The 21990-nt window shown below is 42.2% G+C and overlaps 1 protein-coding gene across 2 annotated transcripts in view; it reads right to left on the bottom strand.

Annotated features, from left to right (window-relative positions):
* TMEM87B (transmembrane protein 87B) overlaps positions 1-16095 on the bottom strand; it is a 51753-nt gene extending 35658 nt beyond the window's left edge. For both annotated transcript variants that reach the window (XM_036873045.1, XM_036873047.1), the window contains exons 1-8: positions 15767-16095; positions 12492-12552; positions 8853-8944; positions 6908-7042; positions 5892-5945; positions 4058-4148; positions 2172-2233; positions 1749-1932 (exon numbers count right to left, since the gene is read on the bottom strand). In XM_036873045.1, coding sequence (XP_036728940.1) covers positions 1749-1932; positions 2172-2233; positions 4058-4148; positions 5892-5945; positions 6908-7042; positions 8853-8944; positions 12492-12552; positions 15767-15925 — 838 coding nt within the window. In that variant the 5' untranslated portion in view covers positions 15926-16095. The remainder of the gene's footprint in view (positions 1-1748; positions 1933-2171; positions 2234-4057; positions 4149-5891; positions 5946-6907; positions 7043-8852; positions 8945-12491; positions 12553-15766) is intronic.
* Between the last annotated feature and the right edge of the window lie 5895 nt (positions 16096-21990).

The raw sequence follows: 21990 nt of genomic DNA, 5'->3' as shown, positions 1-21990 counted from the left end.
TATTCCAGAATTTAGCCAAGAGATGCTGAGCGTGCTGGCGGTAAAGATGGAGAGGAGAAAGCCATTCAGAAACTAGTTGTGAATCCACCTAATATTCTTGTTTTCAGTTCATGTTTCTCTGCCTTCTCCAGAAGAAACCACTAGACACCTTGCCCAATACCTTGAAGAAGTGCAGATATACTAAATTTATTACATTTGCCTAACTGCCAATCTAGAAGCACAAAACAAAGAAGTCAATTGACACAACCTATTCTTAATGTATCCTTGCTGGGTCCTAACAATCACTAAATCATCACTGCTTGATTTTTCTGAAGTCTATCCTTCCAGGACAAATGCTAAGCAAGACAGCCTGGGTTACAGAATTTACGCTTGGGAAAATCAGAAACAACATGAGCCCAGGCCCCGTCTGGCGCCTCTCCTTTCCACAGGACTCCTCAAAGACAAGGAAAGCAGTCTGGGGTTTCTCTTCCAAGGGCCTTCTGGTGTCATCTCAGAGGGCTTGAAGGCCCTGAGGACGACAGATGGTCTTTCCTTCTCTTCATGGATCTCAGGCTTTTGCTGCCCCTCACCCAAGTTCACGCCACCCTCTTCTAGACAGAGACCCCCACCACTGGCAGCAAAGGAGCTGATCCACCTTCTCTGACATTCAAGAATGCTTTAACCCCCGGTCATACGCAGCAGCTCTATCCTTCCTTCCTTCCTTATCTGGTTTAGGGCAGGCACACACACATACACACGCACACACGTCACTAAAACTTCTTGTAGGGTAATAATACCTCTAACGTGCCTCCCTGGATGTTTGTCTTTTCTTTATTGTTTTGTACATGTCTTTTTAAACTTTTTATTTTGGGAAATTACAAACATTCTCCAACACAGAGAAAGCGATATAATGAACTCCCATGTACCCGTCACTCAGCTTCCATAATTATCAACATTATGCTAAATTTGTCTCATCTATTTTCCAACTCACCCTCTTTTTTTCCCGGAGTATTTTAAAATAAAGAGCAGACACAACTACACCCTTTGAAAATCTGTACCACGATCATTTGTAACTGACCGCTCAGAAGCACATTCCTGAGGGCTTTCTATCCTTCTGAGCTATCTCCCTTTTGAAGGTTCAGCGATGGAATTAATTGTACCTTTACTTCTCTGGCCCTTTTGAACTCTATCTTCTAGAAGTCTGGGGCACCCATCTGAGGATGCCCCACTATATGCCCTGCCTGCTTCCCACATTCCACTGTGTAAGCTGGGATGGTATCTCCCACGGTCACATGAAGTTCTTTGCAAAAAGGCTGCAGTCACCATTCATCCTGGCACTACTAATTTTACTCCCTGTGGCCAAATTTTCTTTTCTTCTTTGGAGGGGAAAGGAGAAGAAAGAGGATGGGGAAAAAAAACAGAGAAATATGTTAAAAGGATTGGCAGCACCCGATGTCCCCAGTCCAGAACTTTGTGTTGTTTAAAGCCAGTCACAGGTAGCTGAACCTTAGGGAATAGGAATTTTCTTTTCCCCAGGAGGGAAGTAAGGGAAAGTCAGCAAGAAGAAAACAGAAAATGAAGACAACACACATGCTAGCCTGGATCAGAGTCTTACTCTGATATTCTCTTCTTGGCTTCCCTCCTCGTCATCTATACGGTTGTTCCCAAACCATCGTATGAAGGTGGGGCGGGGAGTCCCCACAGCTCTGCTCACAAATGCTAGGAGACTCTTGGGTCATACCATATTCATGGACACAGTCACCACTTACTTGATAACCCAGTGCTGTTGATGTTTTGGTATTCAGCATAAAAAACTGCTTTTTCAAGCATTCCCAGGAAGATAACAGCTGCAATCCAGAACTGGATTCTTAATATATCTTTCCAATAGCAGGCAGACCACATCAGCCAGAGTATGCCATATAAGATATAAACGATACACATCACCATGTAGAACTGTGGGAGGAGAAGCAATTTTAGTCAGTTAAGCCTTTTGATCGTTTGAAAATTGACATTTCTACACTCAAGTTTGCAATCCTTTATTTTCCAGTCACCATGGAACCAGAAATAGAGGGTATGTCAAAGTGTTAGCTACTAAGGAATTACCACCACTGAGCTCTTAAAATGTTTAAATGTTCCAATTAGGATACAAAACTCATTTTTAAAAAAAGGAAAAAATGATAAGAGATACTCACAATCATCAGAGGCCAATCTGATGCAGAGATATACCCATGAGGCCCCATCGTAGAAAGAGAAACTGGTGAAGGCAGGGTGGGGATAAAGAAATTAAGGCATTAAAATTAACAACCAGTTTTCCTTAAGTTTTTCAATGTAAGCGCATTTTAAGACTCCAAGAATACAAACCAAGTTAACAAATGCTGAATTTTTACCTTTGATTATGTAACTGTATGAAGATATCTTTACGTATTTGTATACATGCTCTTGTAAAGTGTGGGTCAAGTCAGATCTTATGCAGACAGCAAAGTAGTCCTGGTCTGAGACTGGCCCTGGCTGAGTCCATGACCTAGCTGAGGACTTTGTCTTTCTTAATGTAACTTGGATAAATTACTGAACTCCAGGGACTTCCCTGGTGGTCCAGCAATTAAGACTCCGAGCTCCCAATGCAGGGGGCCCGGGTTCCATCCCTGGTCAGGGAACTAGATCCCGCATGCCGCAAGTAAGATCCCACACGCTGCAACTAAAGATCCCGCACGTGGCGACCCAGCGCAGCCAAATTAATTTATTAATTAATTAATTTTAAAAATTAAAAAAAAAAAATTTACTGAACTCCAGAATCTAGTTTGGGTTGTTGCCCGAGAGCAATAACAGAGTGCCGAACACAGTGCAAGACTTGCAAGGCTTAGCAACTGCGCCAGTTACTAACCAGCGGAAGCTTAAAGCTGCCTGCTGGTGCCAGAGGAAAAGACGCCACACCTGGGAAGGAAGGGTGCACAGGCTGGGGAGCAGGATGGCAGCAAGGCCCCTGCTCCCTGTGTGGCATGGTCTGGGCCCATTACAGCACTTCCAGGAGGAAGGCCTGCTTCACACTCTCCAGAGCAGCCCCTCCACCAGCTTCCCCGTGGAAGACCAGCTCTGGGCCTCCTCTGCGGCCATGCCTGACTCACCTCACTGCTTCCTCCTTCCTCTCTGGACTGGGTGCCCCTCAGAGACAGAGGCTGGCTTCACTTCTGTGTCCCAGTGGGTGAAACAGAGCAGTTTGCAAACCCCCAGGATCCTCACATGCTGCTTGGCTACTGTCAGCCCAGCAGATACCCAGTCTAGAAAATGACCGCTAAAGCAATTCCAGGACCCATGGAAGCATTCGCTCCCTTGAAGACCGCTTAGTGTGAGCCCGCTCTCACACTGGGCACCAGGAACTACGGTTTCACGAGGCAAAGAGCATCTACCTTACGGGCAGGCAGGGGAGCTCACAGAACACAGAAGCCACAGTTGCCAGACATGCTACTTCTACTCCTAGGCTACAAACAGATTCTTTTTTCTTAAACTTTTTAAAGAACAAAAATTTTAAACCCCTGATGATGGCCATTTTCAAGAAACAGAATATAATCCACTTCAAGTACGATTAAGGTGTCACCTACCCATTTCTACATGTTAAAAAAATTTTTTTTTAATCTGGAAGGATGGAGAATTTTGTATCCCTCTATGAAGTTTAAAACTTTTTAAATTAATCTTTTTTTTTAAATTCACCCTTTTATTTATTTAATTTAATTTAATTTTTTTCTTGGCCACGCTGTGCGGCTTGTGGGATCCTAGTTCCCCGACCAGGGATTGAACCCTCGGCAGCCGAAGCACAGAGTCCCAACCACTGGACCACCAGGGAACTCCCAAAATTTATCTTAAATTAATTTAAAATTTCCATTCCGTTAAAAAAATAAATATTAGAGTTAAGATAAGCATAAAGTTCTAAGTACCGCAAATAAACAGATTATTCATTTTTGTGATTAACAGAAAATCATTTTTGAATAATGTGTTTTAACAGAGAATGTAGATTTGGGTTAATGACAAAAATACAGAATACAGTAAAAGCAGACAATGAAACATGCATACTGTTTAACTATACCATTCAAATTCCAGCTTGCATCTGTTTTTTCTGTTTTAACAGAAACAATAAAGATATGAAACCCATCTCTCTGTGTTTTGGCTACAACATCCTGAAACAGAAAAAGAAATCCTTCATGTTATTTTTTTAAATTGCTATATAAGATATAGCTAAATGATTGTCCACCACATTTTAAAACAACTTTTAAGAACTGAATTGGGTTACTTTAAAAAAAAAAACACAGATAAAAGGAATGGTGGGCTGTGGAAGGATAGCGGGTAGTGGAAGGATTTCCTCCATTTGTTTTTTTTTAACCACCATCCTCCCAGACCCAAAGGGATGGAGGAGGAAAAAAGCCTTTTCCACTTGCCAATGTTTTCTACTTTTTATATTTCTACAGGTTTTCCCCCTAATGTTACCATTCTATGTTTTATTTAATACTACCTTTCAAATAGTTTTTCTAATATCCTAGTATAATCAAGCATTCAGTTATTTATTTATTTATTTATTTTTACTTTTTGGCCACGCCCTGAGGCATGTGGAATCTTAGTTTCCTGACCAGGGATTGAACCCGCACAGCCTGCATTGGAAGCACGGAGTCTTAACCAATGGACCACCAGGGAAGTCCCAAGCTTTCAGTTTTTAAATGTGTATTTTTTTTAATTGAACTGGGGGAGAAAGACGTCAGATAACATTGCTGGAAATGACTCAGATTCGGTGTATAGGCTAAAGTATTTAAATTCCTTAAGGCACTCTGTTGCTAGCAGTCTCACTGAGGCCTGAAACTGCCCCCTGGCACTGCCTGTGAACCCTGCAGTGCCCCCATGTAGCTGGACCAAACTTTTCACACTCCTCCTTCCTGAGTATTTCCTATCCTTCCCTCTCATTTCCTACTCCTCCACCTGTGACAGTTTGTGCAAAGCAAAGAGTTGGTCCACTCACTGCAGAGTTGGTCCATTTACTGCAGAGTGAATGCCCTTCCACTATCAGACTACTCTGTAAGATGGCTGGAGAAAACAGTATAAAAGCAGAAGAGTCCCAGTCTAAAGGCAAACATCAAGCTCTTCTAAATCCACTTTCAGTCCCTACACTCAACTCCTTGTAATCCTCTCAACCTCTTAGTCTTCTGACTTCGAGTAATTTCCCCAAATTCCAAATTGCCCCTCCCCCTCGTGCTACATCATGGTTTCTATCTATTTCTTTACTTCCTTAATGACGATACAGATCAGCCCATTGCTGTGCTGTCTCAGGCATTTGGCAGCGGAATTTTATTTTTTAAAATAAAGAAAGACTACATAGAAGTTACCGTTAAATCACACCTTTAAAGAGATTTTTAAACAAAGACAGAACCAAGTATGTACAAAATTCACACAGACATTATGTAAGGAAATATACTGTTTTAAATAATGCTTCTTTTTTCTCTCCTAATTCTACTAACCCTACTTTATTTTTTTTTAATTAATTAATTTATTTATTAAACTAATTAATTTATTTATTTTTGTCTGTGTTGGGTCTTCGTTTCTGTGTGAGGTCTTTCTCTAGTCACGGCGAGCGGGGGCCACTCTTCATCGCGGTGCGCAGGCCTCTCTTGTTGCGGAGCACAGGCTCCAGACGCGCAGGCTCAGTAGTTGTGGCTCACGGGCCCAGCTGCTCTGCAGCATGTGGGATCTTCCCAGACCAGGGCTCGAACCCGTGTCCCCTGCATTGGTAGGCAGATTCTCAACCACTGCGCCACCAGGGAAGCCCTACTAACCCTACTTTAGATCACTCTCTGAGTATCTGTCCAGAAACAGATTCTGCTCAGTCTTACTCTAACTTGTATGTATTTGATTTAAAGGCAAATAAAATGACTTACCGCTGACCCTTCCTGGTTTGAAACATTTCCGGTATTTGTTATTAGTTCTTTATTCTGGAAAAATAAAATAAAATAATTTCATTTTATATTGTTGCCTTTCCATAAGGAAAAATAGTTTTAACAATTAAGAAAAAAAAATGTGTTATGAAAAAAGTAAAGATTAAAGCTGAACACCAGAGAACAAATCTCACGGTATCCCAAACGTGCGTAACAAAATCCTACTTTTGAAAAATTACTTCCTTAATCAGGGCAGTGGTTACCATTGGCAGGGAGGGTAGTAGGAACTCAAAGGGAGCAAGAGGTGCTCAAATGCCCCGTTCTTGATCGGGATTCACACGGGTGGGTTCAGGTTGTGAAAATTCATCAAGCCCTACACTTCTGATATGCAAGCTTTGCTGTAAATTTATGTATATTTATTATACCTTGACACAAATTTTTAAAACAACCCTTTAACATTTTTATTAAAGACATTTTCATTTCAGAATTTACAGGACAAAAAATCAGTTAAAATGACCCACAGCCTCACTACCAAGAGATGACTGCTGTTAACATTTTAGAATCTAGTCTTCTAGGCTAGGAGGAGAACGTGCACAAAGGAGAGTGTTCAAGTGTGTTAAATGCTGGTAAGTCAAGTACACTGACAGATCTTCAGTAGGAGTAACAGACCTAGGGATCTAATGACATGGAGGCCACTCGTGACCTAGAGCTGTTCTGATGGGATGATGGGGGCAAAGCCCTGACTGGGGTGGGCAGAAGAGAGACGAGGGATGGAATGACAGAAAATCATGAAAGGATGATAAAAGGACCCTCTTTCAAGGATACTGCTGTAAAAGGCACAAAGAAATGGAACAACGGTTCCCCTTATTATGTACTGCCGCACACACAAAAGAACTAAACCTAAAAATTGACAAATTAAGCACCTTCCTTTATCAAAATACTGATAAAACAGGAGTTGACACTTGCATTCACCGGGAGAAACATAAATTCTATTTCAACATGGCAAGACAGGTACTCACATTCAATGAGGGAAACACCTGTAAATCACTGTTGCAATCTAAGTTTTCACTTTTTGTTGTCCAACATTCGCTGTTCTTGAAATAATGACCACAAAAGTCTTCACTGACACTAAGTTCATGTTTTTGTGACAGCTCCTATGCAAAGTAAGATTCTATGTCATAATTTATTTCCACGTAATATCTAAATAATACCAAAAAGTTATTCAGCTTGGAACACTTGAAACATGCAATAGAACAAAATAACGAAAAGAAAAAGTTTTGAATATAATTTTCAGTACAGTTGAGGTAAACATAACATTTTAGCCATTCTGATGTGCTCAGGTACAGTAATACATAATATAAGCATTCTCTTACAGTAAGAAAAGTGATTAAGATGTTACGACAAGGAAATGGTTCACAGAGAAATACAAAATACTTTGTCCTGGGGCTACTTCCATTTTACTCCAGGTATAAAAGATTTTACAGAGAAAGAAAGCAGCATTTAATTACAAGGAAAGATAAACCAAACACTTAGTAACATAAAGCAAAGATGGCAAACCCAACTGAGTGCAGGGGGAACACTCATTTACACATGAACGAACAATGAGGCTCCTAGATGGATGAATAAAACCACGCTCCTAATGGCAACTCCCAGGCAAGAAGAAAAGGTTAAGAGGCTTCCATTGGCCAAATATGGGACAATTTGAGCAAAATACATAAATACAGTAATAGATTATAACCCACCCAACAAAGTTAAAATCAATGAGTCCATAATGATAATTGATTGACTGACTGACAGACGGATAAGAGAGAGGAAAAGAGTGCATCCTCATGGTCGAATGCTAATAAATGTAGAAGAAAACATGGAATTAGAAAATCATTGTTTAGCAATCATCACAGTGGTAACTGTGCTTTGATTCAGGCAAGAATCAAAGAATGTTAAAACAAGGACTGATGAAAAAACAGGACATCTACACATAAATGCAAAAGTATTTCTTCACAAATTATTGTTAACAACAAGGAGAAAAGTAGTAGCTTTACAGTGGAGAAACCTGGCAGAAACTTCCTTAACTGATCGAAGTTAACATCACCAAAAATGGGACAAAACAGTATATTTTCTGGTATGCCTGCCAAAAATATGACCTGAATTGAATCACGAGGAAACGTGAGAAATATTCAAATTGAGGGACATTTTGTAAAAATAACTGGCTTGTACACCTCAAATATATCAATGTCATGTCAAGAACCACCCTCAGCACCTCCACCCCCCAAAAAAAACCTGCAGAAATACAATGTGATCCTGGATTGGATCCTGTACCAGAAAAAGAAAAGAAAAGAAAAAAAAAAAAAAAGCTGCTAAAAAGGATGTTGTTGGGACACTGGCAAAGTTTGAATATGGTTTATTAGCTATTATATCAATTAGCATTGTATCGCTGTTAAATTTCGTAAATCTGATCACTGTACTGTGTAATCTAAGGGAATATCTTTGTTCTTAGGAAATACACACTGACCTAACCCGGTCTCTTTTTCCTCCTCTCACACTCTCCCCCTCCTTTTCCCTCCTCACCTCTTTCTGAGGTCTACTTATACTCACTAAATCTACTCATACTCACTAAAGTTCTAGGTTCCCTATGACTAATTTTTTGAATGAAGTGAAACTTTTACATTTCTTCTTTAAATTGAGTTGGTTTTCATTTATGCGTGACCCACAGTCCCCTTTATCAGTGGTTTCCACAACTCTGATTTAAATATTTACTAACATTTTTCATAAGATCCAAGGAAACTAAAAGATCTGTATTCTCAGAAAGCATATACTTTGATATAATTAAGGCATTTATTGCCTAAGTCCCAAAATCTGTGGCACTTCTCTATTTCTGGCCTCCTCACTTGATAAGCTAATAAATCTTTAAACTCCTAATTTTTCCTTCATAGCTTTAGACACATTTAAAATTTGTGTTTTACTTACTTCCAGCTCAGAATATTCATGGTGACAGGTATGATGCTCCAAAAGCCACACTATGGTAAACTTCACAGGCCCAGAGCAACTGAATGACTTCACTGTTTAGAGAAAGAAAGTCTCATTTTAGAACAATAATATATATACTCTAATATAAACTTAAGGTTTCAAGAACGCAATTTAAAATAGACTACTTTGGACTTCCCTGTGGCGCAGTGGTTAAGAAGCTGCCTGCCAAGGCAGGGGACACGGGTTCGAGCCCTGGTCTGGGAAGATCCCACGTGCCGTGGAGCAACTAAGCCCGTGCGCCACAACTACTGAGCCCATGTGCCACAACTACTGAAGCTCGCGTGCCTAGAGCCTGTGCTCTGCAACAAGAGAAGCCACTGCAATGAGAAGCCAGCACACCGCAACAAAGAGTAGCCCCTGCTCGCCGCAACTAGAGAAAGCCCGCGTGCAGAAACGAAGACCCAACGCAGCCAAAAATAAATAAATGTTCCTTTAAAAAATAAATAAATACAAATAGACTACTTTAAGGAAACAATGAGTAAAGTATTACCTAATTTCTCCAAAAAGTCACTGCAAAAGGAGACAGTTAAATTCCTTAAATTAAATTATTACGGTTAACCAAGGCTGAGGCTGGTAGAGTTTCTGGGGCAGAGTACCCAAGAGGCGGGAACTACACAGAGAAAGGGTCAATGAAATCTGCATACAGATCCTTGGTCTCTGGCTGCATAACAGCCTGCCCGTGCATAGGGACAAGCTGAAAAATTTTCAGAGTTCACATGGGGATGGGAATTAGCCAGAGTGGAGAGGCCTCATTAAACACACCTAGCGTTTGGGAGAGACGCAGAAGAGTCGCACCTTAGAAGTGGTGCTAAGTTAGTTCTAGAGCAAAGGCTACTCCTGATCCACCCTAAAAGAAATTAAAAACAAAACTGGAAAGGATCGAACTGACCCCAAAGAAACTTAACTGTCTGCCAGAACAAAGTTGTTCACGGAATACAACATTCTAGTACTCAAGAATGAAAAATTCACGATATCCACTATCCAAACAAAAGTGCTAGATCTACAAAGTGGGAAAAGTTGACTCATAATTATGACATGAATCAGTCAATTTGACAACGATGTGCACTGTTCTATGTGTCTACCACAGTTCCACAGTGTTAGGATTACCGTAGCTTCATGTTAAGTTCTGAAATCAGAGAGTAAAAGCCCTCCCACTTTGTTCTTTTTTAAAACTGTTTTGGCTATTCTAGGTCCTCTGTATTTGCATATAAGTTTCAGAAACAGCTAGCCAGTTTCTATATAAGTGTGCCTGGATTTTGATTGGGATTAATTGAATTTATAGGTCAATCTGGGGAGAGTTGCCAGTATAATGTTAAGTTATAGATTTAGCATAGATGCCCTTTATCAGGTTGAGGACATTTCCTTCTATTTCTAGTTTTCTGAGAGTTTTCATCATGGATAGGTGCTGATTTTTTTCAAATGCTTTTTTGTATATTTGAGATGATTATATGATGTATTGCTTTTATTCTGTTAATATGGTGAATTACACTGAGAGATTTTCACCAGTGGCTCCACATGACTGCATCTTGAATGGAGTAGCTAAGAGGGGTCACCTTAGCTTTCCTTAGGGAAAGCAAGGCATCTGATCCACAAAACAGCATGGACACATACCCAAGGGACCAATGCTTAACTTTGTAGGCACTAAAATTTGGCTCTGGGACTTCCCTGGTAGCACAGTGGTTAAGAACCCGCCTGCCAATGCAGGGGACACGGTTTCCAGCCCTGGTCTGGGAAGATCCCACATGCCGTGGAGCAACTAAGCCCATGCGCCACAACTACAGAGCCTGCGCTCTAGAGCCCGCGTGCCACAACTACTGAGCCCATGCGCCACAACTACTGAAGCCCGTACACCTAGAGCCCGTGCTCCGCAACAAGAGAAGCCACCGCAGTGAGAAGCCCACGCACCGCAACGAAGAGTAGCCCTCGCTCACCACAACTAGAGAAAGCCCGTGCGCAGCAACGAAGACCCAATGCAGCCATAAATAAATAAATAAATAAATTTATTTTTTAAAAAAGTCATTCCTAACAAATATTTTTAAAAAATAATAATAATAAAATAAAATGTGGCTCTGGGAGAACTCAGAGACTCAGTTTCATCTTTCACACCACAGATGTAGATGTATAAACCAGAATGCCTAATTACTCACTTAAACAGTAACTATAAAGTAGATGTATAATGATCAACTAACTCTCTTTCTTCAGCACACCTTCCTGAATGTCCATTGTGATGAGAAGGCTGCTTGGTGAATATGGCAGCAGAACAAGGAGGCTCAGGTGGGCACTTCATCCACCCCCGCCAGCCACAATGTTAGAGCTACGGTCGTAGTTAAAGAAAGACCTCTCTCCCATCAGTGCTGGGACACTGCCAGCTTTTACCTGACTAAACCCTCTTTTTGTTACGCTTTTGTTCCTAACTCCCTTCTGCTGCCTCATTTTTCTTTCTTTAGATATGTTAATACTAAATTGTGGTCTACTTTTAGGCTGATCTCGGACATTACATATTGATTTAAAAAAAAATCACATTCTGTGTTTCAGTAGTCCATATAACTTTTTATTCCCCCATGTAATTTTTTTGTCTGCACCAGTGTTTTAAATCTTGTCTAGACAGTGAGACATGAATTTATTAAAGCATTGAGAGGCCAAAATTTTTTCCTCACCCACCTTGGGCTTCAATTTCCTCTTACCAAGCTCTTATCACCACTGATGATCTATATCACGAAGCTGCTTTGAACCGCCTTTGCTTTCTAGCTGATGGCTGGCCTACTTCCATCAGCAAAGACCACACATGGCAGAATTCTCCAACAAATGATCAGAGGATGGTGTGAGAGATAAAAGGGCCACAGCTGTGGGTCCCACGAAGCCAATTTGCTCTACCCAACAAAAAAACTACTCCTTACCCCAAACTAAACTCTGGCAACCAACTGACCTAGTCAAGTTACTGGAAACACCTAGAGGGGTTAGTGCACAGTAAATATGATCCAATGTAAACTCATTAAAAATACTGCAAACCTCAGGATCTATGACTTGGTAGTCATGACACACCAGTATTTACATAGACAACACAGTCCCTAGCAAATATTTTCACTTTCATAAGCTCTAAAATCCTAATTGTTAGTGTCTAATAATTTTTATTTCATACTGTGATCATGTGTATATTTAGAAAATTTTCAGAAACACAAAGGTTTCATCACAATCATGGCATTTCATATAACCATAAAAAGAATTTACTGAATTTTAAAAGGGATTCAGAGTCAAATTTCGGAGGTCAAATACTTTTTTGCTGAAGACCACTTTATTTGGTTTTAACTATAATTTTTAAAGAATGATAAAGAATGATTCACATTACATTTTCTGAGACAGGATCAGAAAAATTCATTCTTGAAAATAACTATGACCCGACTGGAACAAAAGAAACCCTTAAAATGTTAGGATCACTTAAAAATATTTGCCTAGTTTAAAATATATAATATTACAATGTGTTATGTTAGTTTATATTAAATTAATGCATTAGTTTATATTACATGTTGCTTATTTATAATTTATTGTTATTTTACTGTTATATTAGTTTATTATACTTACCAGAAAACTTGATCTCAGTAGAGTTAAACATAGTTTTCCTAAATATCAAAGGTCCTGATTTCTATAATGAAAAACAAAGAAATACAGAAAGCTCTTGTTAAAAAAATTTCTCTCTACTGTTTAACAGTATAGTTTTATCCTGGAAAATACATAGTTCAAATCCTTTAACTCCTATGCCTGGAGTGATTATTCTTTAAAAATGTAAGTCTGGGACTTCCCTGGCAGTCCAGTGGTTAAGACTCTGTGCTTCCGCTGCAGGGGGCACAGGTTCAATGCCTGGTCAGGGAACTAAGATCCCACATGCCCCGTGGCTTGGCCAAAAAAAAAAAAAAAAGCATTAAAAACATAAATCTGATCACATCACTCACTGGCTTAGAACCTTGTCTCATGTAATCTCCTCCCTGCAATGGATGCGAGGCTCCGGAAGGCTCCTGGGGCCAGCAACACACGGCGGGTGAGGGCGGCTGCCACTGTACGATGACTGCTGCTCAGACAGAGAACCTGTCTGTGCATCTGCAGCTGCTCTCGTGGTATCAACATAAATGCACTTCTGATAAAACAACTGACCCTCTCCCTAAGTTATGGTTTACCGCTGTCTCTTTACAAGAGACCAAATCTCACTGCCGCTCACAGGGCCCCGCAAAACCAAGGCCTGCCCACCTCTCTTGCACCTTTCTCTCAGGTCCTCAAAAACATGACACTCCTTCCTGCCCTCAGGACCTTAGTAGTCAACCTGAAACTTACTTGAAATCCCCTCCCTGTCGCTCTCTTCATCTAGTTATTTCCTTCTTACCCCTGAAAACCCAGTTCAAATATCCCCTTCCACAGGGGGTCTTCCATTGGGGCCCACACCAGGCCAGGCCCTCCCTTCCATGGTCTGTAAGACCCATTCCTCACAACCCCGTGCCACAACCAAAATGAAATCTCACACTAGTTAGTTATTTAATGTCTGCCCTCACCAAGAAAAAAAATCCTGTGAGAAGGGATTACGATAAACGAACATGTGGTTAGGAATTAAGGAAAAACACTGATAGGACAAGCAGCTCTTTCCTGATAACCTCTTCTCCCTCCTCAACAGTTTCAACATCAATCAAACCCCGGGCCCAGACCCCTCCTCTGAGCTGCACATCCACATACCCAATTGCCTAAAGGTCATGTCCACTGGGACGTCCAATAGATGGTCCACACTCACCTGGCCTAATCCAGACACCTCCCCCCCTGCTCCTTACCAGCTCTCTTCCTGCGCTGTCTACCGTGGTTGTAGGCGCTGCCACCCCCAGTCATGGCTCCTTCCCGTCTCTCACCTCCGTCACCCCATCTCCACGGCATGCCTACTTTATCTCACAGGCACTTCCCAGATTTAGCTCTTTCTCTCCATTCCTGCCACCACTGCCCTAATTCAGGCCTACGCTTCTGCAATAACTGGTACCTCCGCCTCCAGACCGGAGCCTGTAATTCATCCTTTGATAGCAGCCACAGTGATTAGCAGGTATGTCTAAAACCCTTCAATGGCGCTTCCTCATTCACACCCCAAAGCTGCTAGTGGTGACCGGGGTGGGGCTAATCCAACCTATAAACGGGGTGTGTTGGGCCCACAAGGGGCCTTTAAACGTTTTTTTTTTTTTTGAATTAGTTGACATAATAAAAATATGGACTCTGACTTCACTTTAAAAAAAGAAAAGGAGACCTGGCAATTCTGTGCCTAGAACCACCCTGTAGGATCCACCAGCTGGAGTCAGTCTGTATGCAGCCGATTCACTTCCAACTTATTCGGACTTAGTTTATGCTACTGCCCACTCACTACAGAAGCAGCATCAAATGGTAAGTGTGGTTCTCTGAGTTTTGCTTTTTACTGTTCAGAGAAATTTAACGATGAAGATACGCAGGCTCTATCACTGGCACACAAAATAGGGCACCAACCCAGAAGAATCCTGTAAGAAATGGTTGCACTGGGTCTTAAAGATTCAGAAAGATATGTATTCTCCTTCCTTTATGCAGCTTTTGTGTTATAGGAAGAATTTGTAGCCTCTGGTACTTTCTCTTTCCGGTTGAGGAAATCAAAATATAAGTTTTGCCTTTAGAATTGGGACATCGTTTCCATACATGTGGAAAATACTCATCTCAAATGGAGCTGGATGAATCCTCTGAATCTAGAAAAGCAGGAGATAAGGCCTCTTCGATTTCCTGTCCCTCTTCAGCAAATCTTTCCAAAATTCTACCTCTGCATTCCTCCCACATCATCTCATGTAACTACTGGATGTCAAGTTCTCAAATGGCCTGCCCTGGAAAGGAAGAGTTTCCACACTCATGCCTCCAGACTAGCCTTGCAGACAGACATCCCTTAATTACACATCCTGCCCCCGCCCCCGCCCACACACACTCCCGGAGCTGTGATGTCAGGAACCCAAGAAGAGGGAAAGAGGGGTGGGGTGACTATTGCATGTTCCCTTCTCATTTAAAGAAAGAAAGAGGGCTTCCCTGGTGGCGCAGTGGTTGAGAATCTGCCTGCCAATGCAGGGGACACGGGTTCGAGCCCTGGTTTGGGAAGATCCCACATGCCGCGGAGCGACTAAGCCCGTGAGCCACAACTACTGAGCCTGCGCATCTGGAGCCTGTGCTCCGCAACAAGAGAGGCCGCGATAGTGAGAGGCCCGCGCACCGCGATGAAGAGTGGACCCCGCTTGCCGCAACTGGAGAAAGCCCTCGCACAGAAACGAAGACCCAACACAGCCATAAATAAATAAATAAATAAATAATTAAAAAAAAAAAGAAAGAAAGAAAGAAAAAAAAGGCGCAAGCGCTTTCTAAATTTATGCGGAAACTGAAGCCCTGGAAAATCCACTCTGTGGCCACACGGGTGTGGCCCTGTGGTTGCACCCGGGCACGAGGAGAGGTCAAATCCAAAGATGCCGCTAGGAGTGCCGAGGGGTTCAGGGCTCAGGTCTGAAAAAACGAGGACCTGATCTAGCCAGAGCATGTCGGAGCAGAGCGAGGCGCCAGGACTCCGGGAATGGTGATCCTCATGAACAGGGTTCAGAAGGGATAGCAATCCCCCAGCACACAAGCTTGACAGATCCTCCCCACAGCCCAGGTCGGGCCGGAGGAGGGGGCGCTCCCCGCGCCGAGCAGACAAAGAGCCCAGAGAAAGTTTCAGGGGACCCGGGGCAGGCCCGGCCAGATCAACAAGCCCGGGACCGGCTCCTGGAGCCCAGAGAGCCCGGGGAGGACCTGCGGGCCCGGGCAGCACCTCGCCTGGGTCCCGACACTCCACTTACGTCATTGATCGTCGCTGCCCAGAGCCCGAGCTCGGGGACGGCGCGCACAGCCGCCGGGCCCCAGCACAGGAGGCAGAGGGCGACTCGCAGCAGCGGGCGCCTGGCGGGAAGGCGGCCGCGGGACGGAAACCAGACCCCGGCCCGGCTGGTGGCGGCCATCTTGACGCAGAAGCCGCACCTGGCGCTCCGTGGCGCCCGCCACGCCCCAGGCCCGCACCTGGTGCAGCTCCGCCCCGGGCGGGTTCGGGTCCGGGAAGTGTGGCTGGGTCATGGAGGCGGGGCTCAGGGCCGGCCGGGGCGTGGAGCTAGAGGTGGGGCCAGAGAGTGGAAAGGAAAGGGGGCGGGAGAGAAGGAGGGGTCCGAGCGTAAAGGCGGGGCCGGGCAGGGAGGGGAGCCGGGAGAGGAGGCGAGGGGCGGGGCTCAGGGTTGGGCTGGAGTGTGGAGGCGGGGCCGGGCGGGCGTGGAGGAGATGGGCGGGGCTCAGAGTCAGGTCGTGGGTAGGAGGCGGGGCCGGAGGGGAGGCGGGGCTCTAAATCAGGTCCGAGCTGGAAGCGGCTTCAGCCCGAGGCGGGAAGCTGAGGTCCCAGAATTCGCATGGCTCTGGTCGGATGCTTAGTGGGAAATATAGGATGGAGCTACTAGCTAAAGTTTTTCTCTGTGTATTTCAGTTTCTTGAATCCTCTGCATTTGTCCCCCAACCCCCTCAGCTCAGGGGAAACAAATTGTTCTCTAAATTCATGGTAAGTGCCTGGAAAGTGCTTTGAGGTCCTGTCCGTTGAACCCAAGGCATTGTATTGTGAGTATAATGTCTGTAGGATGGTTAATGATTTTTAGAACAAATAAAGTTGCCTGGTTACTTAAAGCTCAGAGGGGCAGAGCTTGGGTCTGTCTTAACTGTGTACTTCGCCAGGCATTTTTGACTGTGAAACCTGAGTAAATGTCTTGCTGTCAAAGAGAACTACAGTAGTTTATTTATTATTAAATGTAAATGTAAATAATGTCCAGAAGGAGAATACAATCCTAGTTTAACATTGTCATTAACGTAAAATAGGATCGATTTATAGTCAAGAGGATCTGGCCTTATCAGTCATCTTAGTCACTTATTTAGACAGTAATTATTGAGAGCCTAATGTGTAATAAAGACGGCACGTGCATTCCATACGTGCCTTTCCCAGCAAGCAGTTGTGATCATTTCTATGTGGGTGGAAATAATAGACTACGCCAAGGCCTGGAGGAACAGAAAGACCTACCAGATGACTAGTTATTGGTGTGAGATGGACAGTGGCAAGACTGCGAATATTTAAACAGTAGCAGAACATTCAGGTCCTCCTAAGCACTTTAGTCTAAGACATCAGAGTGGCAATGATGGTTTTTAAGCAAGGAGGATGAAGTGACCAGATTATTTTGGTTAATCTGAGTCATATGAAAACTGTGTTAAGGAGGGCAGTGAGATGATCAGTTAAGAATATTTCAATACTTTGTATGACCAGTTAAGAATAAACTACAGTAATTCAGAGATGGTGGCCTCAACCACAGAAGCTTCCATTAGAATAGAGATTTGGATGGATTCCAGAAATGTGGGAGATGGAGATTTTAAATTAAAAAACCTTGGTGATTGATTAGATATTGGAGCTTAGGAAGGAGAGGAGTTGAGGCTGGAACCAAGGTATCTGGCTGGAACAAGTGAGGTGTGGAACATCTGGAAGAGGAGAAACGTTAGGAGATCCAGGACCAGATGGCTTCACAAAGGGGTAATTTATTTAGGTCACTGTACATTGGGGAAAGAGGGATACCCAAACAATTCAAGGAGTGTTGGACACAGAGTCTGAGTTGGTATTGGCTCCCTATTAGAATGAGAGGCATAAGGGGCCAAGTAATAAATAGAGTCTGGGCCCATAGTTGGATCCACTGGGTCCACAGACCCACATGGTGGTAATTATCGTGGTTCCAGATTGTATAATTGGAATATACATAATGAGTAGCTGAAATGACCTTACACTGGTCCTTGGTGTCTAGAATAAGAGCTGTCTTAACGGGGAAGTCCAAGTAGAAGCCTCTGAATCTGCCCCGCTGGCCAAACCATATTGTCTTCTGGGGGGAATGGCAGAAATTAGTGCTACCTTTAAAAGATGCAATGGTGGTGGCTACCATCACATCTCCATTTAACGCCTCTTCCATTGTAGGTGCTCCCGTTAGTACAATATTATTTACGAAGGATACTTTGTGTCCTTTTCCATTGATCCACTCACATCCCTCTATTCCAGATTTCCTTGTCCCAAATCTTCTGATCTTTTTCCTCCCAGATTCCTGACCAGCTAGCTAAGCCATTAACCACTGCCCATAAATCCATGTATGTTTCAACTTCAGACAACTTCCCTTTCCACAAAAAGTGAATAAACAGATGCATTGCCTAAAGCTCTGTCCCTGTGCCCCACCCTGGGGACACTGGAAGGATTTCTTCCTCACCTTTGTCTTTCAAGGCCACCCCTGAGTAAGACTAGAGTGCAGCTGCTATCCTTTTTCAACTTGCCCCTACATATGGAGCTGATCCATCTATGTACCAAGCTCAGGCTTTTAACCTCTCTATCAGCTGGTCATAAATAGGATCTTCCATGCAGCCCTGGGTGTGAACTGAGGGAGAAGCACTTTTGAAACTTTGCTTGATGTCAATGAGAGTAGATAAACAACATCTATTAACTACAAAGCCCTTGATGACAGAGAAACGATTGAAAAAGTTTTCTGAATTGGAAGAATTATTATTGTTAAAGTGCCCCTTCCCCCAAAAGTGATCTACAGTTTCAGTGCAATCCCTATCAAAATTCTATTTTTTCACAGAAACAGAAAAATCCTAAAATTTGTATGGAAACACAAGAGACCCTCAAACAGCCAATGCAATCTTGAGAAAGAAGAACAAAGCTGGAGGCATCACATTTCCTGATTTTAAACTATATCACATACAAATGTACTTATTTACAAAACAGAAAAAGACCTACAGATATTGAAAACAAACTTACGGTTACCAAAGGGGAAACGTGGGGAGAGGGATAAATCAGGAGCTTGGGATTAACATACACACACTATTTTAATTAAGATAGATAACCAATGAGGACTTACTGTATAGCACAGGGAACTCTACTCACTAGTGTGTGATAACCTATATGAGAAAAGAATCTGAAAAAGAATGAATATATATATATATGTATAACTGAATCACTTTGCTGTACACCTGAAACTAATACAACATTGTAACTCAACTATACTCCAATAAAATTTTTAAAAACTATATTACAAAGCTACAGGAAAAAAAAACCCTCCCCCCCCAAAAAACAGTATGCTATTGGCATAAAACAGACACATAGATCAATGGAACAGAATAGAGACCCTGGAAATAAACCATTGCATAATGGTCAATTAATTTTCTACAAAGTCTCCAGGAATACACAATGGGGAAAGGACAGTCTCTTCAATAAGTGGTACTGGGAAAACTGGATATCTATATGCAAAAGAATGGATCCTATCTTACACCATACACAAAAATCAATGCTAAATGGACTAAAGACTTGGTCATAAAGCTGAAACCACAAAACTCCTAGAAGAAAGTGAAGGAGCTAAGTTCCTTTACATTAGTCTTGGCAACGATTTTTTGGATTTGGGACCAAAAGCAAAAATAAATAGTGGGACTACATCACACTAAAAGCTTCTGCACAGGAAAGGAAACCATCAACAAAATGAAAAGCAACCTATAGAATGAAACTACTTGCAAACCACACATCCAATAAGGAGTTAATATCCAAAATATACAAGAACTCAGACATCTCAATAGCAAAAAAACCAACAACAAATAGCCCAATTTAAAAAATGGGAAAAACACCTGAATAGACATTTCTCCAAAGAAGACACACAGATAGCCAACAGGCACATGAAAAATGCTGAACATAACTAATCGTCAGGGAAATGAAAGTTAAAACCACAATGAGCGGCTTCCCTGGTGGCATAGTGGTTAAGAATCCGCCTGCCAATACAGGGGACACGGGTTTGAGCCCTGGTCCAGGAAGATCCCACATGCCGTGGAGCAACTAAGCCTGTGCACCACAACTACTGAACGTGCACTCTAGAGCCCATGAGCCACAACTACTGAGCCACTGTGCCACAACTACTGAAGCCTGTGTGCCTAGAGCCCATGTTCTGCAACCAGAGAAGCCACCGCAATGAGAAGCCCGTGCACCGCAACTAGAGAAAGCCCGTGCGCAGCAACGAAGACCCAACACAATCAAAAATAAATAAATAAATAAATGAAAATTAAAAAGAAAATTACAATGAGATATCACCTCACACCTATTGAGATGCCTATTATCAGTAATAAATAATAATAATACATAAATGATTAAATAAATAAATAGGAGAGAAAGAAAACCTCTTCCTTACAGTAGGACACCAACAAATAAATATAGAATGAATGATGGAGTTAGAAAATCGTCATTTGGTAACTGTCATACTTACACTTGACTCAGAAAGGATCATCAATTGGATTCTAAAATTAGTAAAAGTTTGTTGAGGAAGTATCTGCCACAAACTATATTAATTACAAAGGGGAAAATAGTAATTTTATAGTAGAGGAACCTGGCAGACACCACCTTAATGATCAAAGTTAATATCACACGGAGTGGGACAAATTGACATGATATGTCTCACGCTGTGATGCCCTGAAAAGAAGCAGCATCACTTCTGTGGTATTCCTGACAAAAATGCATCATCTGTATTGAATCATGGGGAAACTTCGGATAAACTCAAATTGAGGGACATTCTACAAAGTAACTAGCTAGATTGAATTTCTAACAGTTGCTTTTCACAAGAAACTTGTATATCATATAAATATTTTTCTATTGTGTCAAAATTTTATTGTTTACTAATGCTTCATACAGACCCCTTGTTATACAACCATTAAAATTGAAGAGCACTAGGAAATAGAATTGTTTCTAGAACACTAGCCAATCCTCACCAGTAGGTGACACTAGCAGATTGAAGATATTTTATATAAAATACTGTCTACTCTAAATGGCTTTTTAATCCAGAGTTTTCATCTTCCAACTTCAATTGACGATGCTATATATACCTCTAATTTAAGCCATTAACACCTTAATCAGTCAGCAAACATTGTGTGCCTTAGTGCTAGGTATCACACATTTGATTGCTGGTAATGGACTCAACAGGGATTTTACATTATTAAAGAACAAATGCTTTTATGTGTTATTTATTTATTTATTTTTCTTTACATCATCATTATTAAGCAAAATAATAACAGCATTTATTTTATTTATTTATTTTTTAAACATCTTTATTAGAGTATAATTGCTTTACAATGGTGTGTCAGTTCCTGCTTTATAACGAAGTGAATCAGTTATACATATACATATGTCCCCATATCTCTTCCCTCTTGCATCTCCCTCCCTCCCACCCTCCCTATGCCACCCCTCTAGGTGGTCACAAAGCACCGAGCTGATCTCCCTGTGCTATGCGGCTGCTTCCCACTAGCTACCTATTTTACATTTGGTAGTATATATAAGTCCATGCCACTCTCTCACTTTGTCCCAGCTTACTCTTCCCCCTCTCCATGTCCTCAAGTCCATTCTCTACGTCTGCATCTTTATTCCTGTCCTGCCCCTAGGTTCTTCAGAACCTTTTTTTTTTTTTTAGATTCTGTATATATGTGTTAGCATACGGTATTTGTTTTTCTCTTTCTGACTTACTTCACTCTGTATGACAGACTCTAGGTCCATCCACCTCACTACAAATGACTCAATTTCGTTTCTTTTTATGGCTGAGTAATATTCCATTGTATATATGTGCCACATCTTCTTTATCCATTCATCTGTCGATGGACACTTAGGCTGCTTCCATGTCCTGGCTATTGTAAATAGAGCTGCAATGAACATTGTGGTACATATCATACTGTTTTGATGATGGTAGCTTTGTTTTTTGTTTTTTGTTTTGGCTGCATTAGGTCTTTGTTGCTGCGCATGGGCTTTCTCTAGTTGTGGCAAGTGGGGGCTACTCTTCATTGTGGTGTGTGGGCTTCTCATTGCGGTGGCTTCTCTTGTTGTGGAGCATAGGCTCTAGTAGGCCTGTGTGCAGGCTTCAGTAGCTGCAGCATGTGGGCCCTAGAGCACACGGGCTTCAGTAGTTGTGGCTCATGGGCTCCAGAGCACAGGCTCAGTAGTTGTGGC

The sequence above is a fragment of the Balaenoptera musculus genome, chromosome 13 (assembly GCF_009873245.2).
Source record: "Balaenoptera musculus isolate JJ_BM4_2016_0621 chromosome 13, mBalMus1.pri.v3, whole genome shotgun sequence".
Taxonomy (NCBI): domain Eukaryota; kingdom Metazoa; phylum Chordata; class Mammalia; order Artiodactyla; family Balaenopteridae; genus Balaenoptera; species Balaenoptera musculus.
The sequence above is the reverse complement of the archived record's forward strand: the minus strand, read 5'-3'. Positions and strand labels throughout refer to the sequence as shown.